A 7,205-nucleotide genomic window follows, 5' to 3' on the forward strand; every position below is an offset into this window, starting at 1 on the left:
AATTTAAGAGACATGCATAAATCTTCAACAAAATGAAGGAAAACAAAAAGGCTGAAAATATCTAGGAAATCAATGTCTAAAACTCCCAACTTTAGGATAAAAATGAAAAGTTGAATAGTGAAATTTTAGCAACAATAAAGAAAAACAAACGGTTGAAAAAAAAAGTAATTAAGGACCTAAAATTATCAACTTTAAGATGAAAAATGAAGACCTAAATAATCAAATATTTATTAAAACATGTAAAATGAAAGGGGCCGGAAGAAGATGTAAAAATAGTGTCTTAAAAATTCAATATTTCAAACCCAAATACATTGAGATGCAGTAAAGAAAAAAAGAGAGGAGGAGGAATAAAAAAGGAAAAAAGAAAAAGAAAGATAAAAAAATGATAAAAAGAAAGAAAAGAAAAAGGTGAAAGAGACATATATAAAGATTTAAGGAAGACGATGAATAATATCCATATAATATATATAATAAAAATGACAAATTTTTTTAAAAAAATTAGTATTTTAATAAAAAAATCTATTTAAAATATTTTTACAAGTTAAAAGATTAAAATAAATAAAAAATTTAAAAATAAAATTAAAATTTACTATAAAATTACAATAAAGGTGAACAACAAAAACACTAACCTTATCTAATTTTAAACATAAAAGGTAAAAATTAAACTAAACTAAGAAAAGGTTATTTAGTTTATAAACATTTTGATTTAACTATTTATACAATTTTTATTTTTTTAATTGATTTAGAATTTTAAACAATTTAAATTATTTTTGTACACCTTTATGTTGATCTACGAAGGTTTATGATGTTATAAATCTAAAAAAAGTAAGAGTCAGATGTGATTTAAGTTTGTCAAAAATAGCTTTAAATTAATTATCCTTTTGATCTGGATTTGTATCATGAAACCCAAGACTAATTCTAAAAATTGAAAAGTAAAAGTATCAAAAGATTTTAAGAAAATAACTCTTATATAATTAGTTAATTAGTCACTATTTTTAAATAAAAAGATTTTTTTTATTATGTCACACTACTTCTTTTGACTATTTAATTTTATAATTTGTATAATTTTTATTTATTTTAAATATTTATTTTATTTATTTTTATTTTATATTTATATATTTATTTTAAAAATTAGTATCAAATATATTTCTAAAAATTTTATTTTAATTTAATGATTTTAAGTGGTACTTTGTTAATGGAAAGTATTAAATAACCAATATTTTTTTTTTTTTGTCTTCAATGAGTTTGATTTATATTTTATAGATATTTTTAGATTGAAATAAATTTTTAATAGAAAATAGTTATATTATACAATTTTCTATAATTACTAGAAAATAAATATTTTAAATATTATTGATAAATATTTTATTCTATTAAATAAGACTAAATTAAATTAAAATAATTTTTAAATTATAAAAAACTAACTTAAAAATTTAAATTAAATTAAATTAAATTAATAAATGTTCATTGTTTAATAAATAAATGAAAAGTCATTTGACACAACATGGAAATGGACAAAACTCTTCAAATTTTTCTCAATTAAAATAACTCATAAAAATATCTTATTAAATTTCTTAATAATACCTTTTGATTAGATTCTAATACAAGTATTCATATGTCACATGTTATAGAATAATTTTTTTCTTTGACTCAAAAAGAATTGAGAAGTTTTTAAGTATGGATAACACAATAAAAGTACAAACAGAAAGAATTAAGACATATAAATTAATTTTGAACAATGACTATTATTTAGATCTAGAAAAATGTCTTTGTATTCTTATATATGCTAGGAATTTAGTTTCTATTTTTTTTAACTTCAAGATTTACATGATGATTTTCTCTTTTATAAAAAATATGAACTAGCATAATTTTGGTGTTTTAATTTATACTTTATATCATTTCAATTTTAATATTAATTTTGTTAAATTTATGTTTTATATTGAACATAATATTAGTAGTAAATATAATGTGCACAATAAAAATTTTGTTATCTTCTAACAAGAAAAATTAGGTTATATATATATATATATATATATATATATATAATATGTTGAGTTTAGTTAAAAAAACAAATGAAATCTTATTTATTTCAATTGAATTTTTTTTTAATGAGATATGTTATGAATTATTTTAATCAAGTTACAGTCAATTTATAGACTTAAACAAGTTTATTAACAATGCTATCTTAAGTTTAACAATATTATTACATCGTGTAGTTTTATAAAAAAAAAAAGCTATTGTTGATCAGTATATCTACATAAAAGTGAATAGAAGTAAATTTATTATTTTGGTCTTATATTTTGAAGACATTATTCTTATTTCTATTGATGTTGGCTTATTATATAATATAAAAAAGTTTCTCTCTAAAAATTTTAAAATAAAAGATATGAAAAAAAATTTTATCTGATAAGAATAAATATTTGGTGATACATCATAAAGAGTTTTAGAATTTTATCCAAAATGTTATAGTAACAAAGTATTGAAAAGATTTAGAATAAAAAAGTGCTTATTAAAAATAGTTTTAATTCAAAAGAGAAATAAATTTAATAAAATATATTGCCCTAAAAATAATTTAAACGAATATAAAGGAGATTATTTTTTATGTATTAATAACTAAGAGTTTAATAGATAGTTGAATATCAACTATCACTAAAAAGTTGTAAAAATATTTATTAGGTGTTTATAATACATCAAAAATTACATACAAGATTATATTGTCTTGAAATGATTAGCTACATAAATTTAGACTATATTGAATGTTTCATTCTCATTGGATGGAGCTGTAATTTTTATGAAAGAATAAAAAATAGCTTATAATTACTATTTTTACTGTGGAGGTTAAATCTATGGTATTTTATCTTAGTGCAGGTATTGTTTGTAGTATAGTTATGCCATCAAGAATTTATTGAGACAAATTTGCATTCTTCTCCAAAACGAAAAGTACTTAACGAGGGCAAACACATCTTGAATTTCCGTGTTATGAGAAATCAATACAGTATTGCCCAAAAACAAAAGATTATTAATTTATTATTATACCTGAAGCTGAAACGATTGAAAAAGGAGCAAATTTAGAATTATACCGTGCAGAAAGGCGAACACAACAAAAAAATGAACTTCATATCAGTAATTTACTGCAACAGCATTACCAATGCTGCTAATGTTTGAGCACTTTGTAATGTAATTCCAACAGGAACAGTAGTTCCCCTGGTTTGGGCGGAATAAATTCAAACATATATGTGTTATTAATTCAACGATTTTTAAACTTAATTCAAGAAACAATAATGTAACAATTAAGCATTGACAATTTGTATAGACAAAAACTAACAGCTCAAGAAAATAAACAAACTTCAGAAAGAGACACATATAATGTTACCCTTGTCAATTTGAAAACTATCGTCTACACCCTTTTTTTTTCTTTTCTTTTTTTCCTGCTAACTCAATTTGGTCACAATAATGAACAATTATCACATACTGTCAAGAGTCTTCGTCCGAAGATTTAGAACACTAACGCAATGCATAAAAAGCTATGAAGAGTAAAAATACAACAAACCCAAATGATCTTCAAAAGTAGCTAACTCTGCAATTCCCTGATATGATTAATAAACGATCAGAGTTAAAAAAGAAATAGAAAAAAAGCACTAACTACCACTTCTACACTTTTTATCTTCAGAGGCAACAATTTTGTACTTCCCAGATTGCTGTTGCTGCACCCATAAAAAAGGGACAAATTTGGTTAAACACAGAATCTAATCCACCTGTAAACTTGTTTCACAAAATACCAATCTATCAAACAGAAAAAAAAATGTTTTGGATTGATTGAATTGACAAAAAAATTCTCATTTTCAAAAGTATAATGAAAAAGGGAAAGACTTGAATTGATTCATAAACTAATTTCCCGACTTAGCAATTTTATTTTCTCACCCTTAACTAATATAGGTAAAACAGGAAAATAAAATAGATGAAACTATGATTTAATTACAATTTTAGTTCCTATATTGTGCAATTTTAGTTTTCAAATCATTTATGTTGAGTCCATTTATTTTTTCAAATGCTCAAATTAAATCTTCTATTCCAAAATTAATATTTTTATTAATTTTTTTATATTTTTACTTAAATATTTTACACATGTATTTATTTATTTATATAAATTAATAAAATATCATGCTTGTAATACATACATGTAAAAGCGTCTAATTAAGAAACACTTAGAAGTAATATTAAATCAGCCTAAAACCACTTCAAAACCAAATTAATTAGGAAAATTTGCACTTCCAAGCATAAATGTTTAATCTAACAAGATGAACCTTTCAAGGAAAAAATACAAACACCAACGCATAATTCACTCACAATTTATAATACGAACACGAGTATTTCTCAAGTTAATACAGAACTTACGAACACAATCAAATAAAGGTTCAATAAACACTAAAATGGTAATAAAATTCTTAATTAAGATTTTTTAAAATTAACGTGATACTTTTTACTAATCATGTATGCTACTCTTAGAAATGCACTAGACTCAGCAGAACTATACCAAACCCAATTTTTAAAAAATAAACAAATAAATTCAAAAAGATGAAAAAAAAAAAGGAAACTGACGTTACCTTTTCCCACAGTTGAGAATGGGTTTTGCAGAAACCGGCAACGATGGTAGCACCATTCTTCCCTACCTTGTACTCAATGCAAAGCTCCTCCTTAAGACCACAAGTAGCATGAAAAGCCAAACCACACTTAGGCTCAGAGCACACCAAAGCACACCCATCACAACACCCACAAACGTAGCACTTCTCCAACCACCTCTTCTTAGGAACCTTAGAGCAATCTATCCTCTCTCTCCCTTCCGGGTCCCAGAAAAACACCTCCGGCACCAACACCGCACATACCACGTGCGCCCAACGCGCGTCCGTCGTGCGCTTCATGGCACCCTCCTTCACCGGACACAGAGCACAACAAACAACGTTGTTATTATTATCATTGCTGTTGGTATTACCCTTACTTTTCTCTCTCTGGATGAAACGACAGCGTTCGCAGAACCAGTCACCCTCGGGGATTCCCTTGGACAAGGGGTTACCGTAGCAGGAAGCGTGTACCATGAGGTCGCACCCGTCGCAGAAGACGATTGGGTCAGAAGGGTCACCGTCGGTGCTTTGGCACACGCAGCATAAGATCCCGTCGTCGTCGGTGTTTTCTTCTTGTTGGGCCGGGGAGTGGGCCTGGGCTTTTTCGTGGGGGGATGGGTTGTATTCGACGTTGAGGTCGAAGGGGGGAACGGCGTCGTTTTGGGGGTGGAGTGCGCATACTCTCTTTTTGGCGGGGAGTGAGTAAATGGTGGGAGAGGGATGAACGGGTGATGGTGGGTTTCGTGATTCTCTGCGTTTTTTGGCTGGTAAGGGAGAAGAAGCACTGTTTTCTTGTTGCTGTTGTTGTTGTTGAATGAGTCTGAGTCTCTTGTGAGGTGGTAGATCGTTGAGGAATGTGGTGGACTCCATTTCAGGGTGTGATTGAGGATTTGGGTTGGGACTGTGACTTATTGATTCAGAAGAAAAGAAAACATTAAAGAGCTGTGAGTGAGGGAAATCAAAATTTGGGGTTTGAATTGAATTTGGAAGCGGGTGAACTGAAAAGGGGAAGGTGGGAAAAAGATGAACGGAAAATTTTCGATACTTGAAAATAAGGCGGGAGATTGAAACGGCGGTCGTTTACTGCTTAATTGATTTCAGAACCCGCGCTTTGTTGAATTATTATTTTGTATAAAAATAATTAAAATAAATATTATTATGTAAAGTCAATTTAAAATATTATTTTTTATTTATTAGTTAATCAAATAAAGTCGCACACGTGTTTTTGGCGGCGTTGTGTCATCAGCATCAAGTGAGAGCTGGCAAAGCAGAAGATGGGAATTAGGATATATGAAAATATAATTAGCCTTGAGCCCGGATTTTGTGGGAACCTAATTTTACATGAACACGAGACTCAATTTATAACTAGTTAATCAATTTTTTTATTCTGTGTACCATTAAATAATTATTTTATTTTTAAGTAGGACAACCTTAACTTAAAATATGAATAATATTTATTAAAAAATTCTATAAATAATAGTAACCAAATATGTATTTAATTCCTATAATGTCTTTATTTAAAGTAAAATATAATTAAGTTAAATTAATGATTAAGAAAATGCTAAAATATTTTTAATATAATATAAAATTAAAATTAAAACTAAGACAAGTATTATGCATAAATATATACATTTTATAAACCTTGAGTTAATTAGTCACAATCTTAATTTATGTTACAAATTTTAAAATCCTTATAAGTTGGTTTGTAAACTTTGCGAAGTGCATTCTAAGAGATATTTTTTTAGTGAAGTTTTAATTTTACCTTTTAATCTTCCTCCTCTTTTGATTTTATTTCTCGACATGATATAATAGTCATTAATTGTGATAATAGCTTTTACTACCTCTCTTTCTTAATTCTTAATTATTTATGACACTGCTACAATGTATATCAACTTTCACATACCTATTTTAAGAATTTTAAGTGGAAGATAATGTATATTTGTGATGGATAGAAACTCTCCTTAGCCTTATCTCTCGTAGTCTTTGTTTTAATATTTGTTGACAAGATAAGACTTTGTATCTTCCTGTCTATGAACATAGGTTAAAAACTTATGTTGATTTGTGTTTTCTTTCTTTAAGAACTTTCTTTCTTTTTAGGGTTAATAGAGAAAAAAGGAATTCTCAAATACATTTAAAGTGTTTATTGATTTGCATTGTCTTTCTTTGAGAGTGCTCAATAGTAAATCTGGATCTTCTACAATTTTAGCAAATTGTAGAACCTACTATGCATTTTCACTTAAACAAATCTACATGCAATTACACATAATGTTTGTGTTGCCTTTGGCATCATCCAATGCCTAAATAAGAGCTTTTGTTATTCTTTTTTCTAATCATGAACGCTCAACCTTATTCTCTGGCATAGGTTGAGCATTCACTTATCATGCCATGCACTTAGTTATATGGCCTCCAATCCACTTTTCTAAATTTTTTATTATTATTTTTTCCAATGCTTGCCTTTTATCATTTTTTCCAACAATACCCCTTTATGCTTGACCATTAGATTTATGCTTAAGTCCACTAATTTCATAACTTCCTCCTAAGATTTTATTTATTTTCTTCCTCCTTTCCATTACCTATCTCTTCAAG

The 7,205-nt window shown here is 27.1% G+C and overlaps 1 protein-coding gene across 1 annotated transcript; it reads right to left on the bottom strand.

Annotated features, from left to right (window-relative positions):
* Positions 1-3,638: 3,638 nt before the first annotated feature.
* LOC113866105 (protein Jade-1) lies at positions 3,639-5,489 on the bottom strand. Its single transcript, XM_027500994.1, has 2 exons — positions 4,605-5,489; positions 3,639-3,704 (listed from the first exon to the last, which is right to left on the bottom strand). Exons 1-2 carry the CDS (start codon positions 5,487-5,489, stop codon positions 3,639-3,641), a joined length of 951 nt encoding a protein of 316 aa, XP_027356795.1.
* Between the last annotated feature and the right edge of the window lie 1,716 nt (positions 5,490-7,205).

This window comes from Abrus precatorius, unplaced genomic scaffold (genome assembly GCF_003935025.1).
Source record: "Abrus precatorius isolate BTA unplaced genomic scaffold, Abrus_2018 Scaffold4, whole genome shotgun sequence".
NCBI lineage: Eukaryota > Viridiplantae > Streptophyta > Magnoliopsida > Fabales > Fabaceae > Abrus > Abrus precatorius.

Excerpts from the sequence above, each read along its gene's own strand:
- LOC113866105 (XM_027500994.1), bottom strand. The coding sequence starts at position 5,489 with ATGGAGTCCACCACATTCCTCAACGATCTACCACCTCACAAGAGACTC. Across the intron at positions 3,705-4,604 it reads ATTCTCAACTGTGGGAAAAG|CAACAGCAATCTGGGAAGTA; the intron begins GTAACGTCAGTT and ends TTATGGGTGCAG.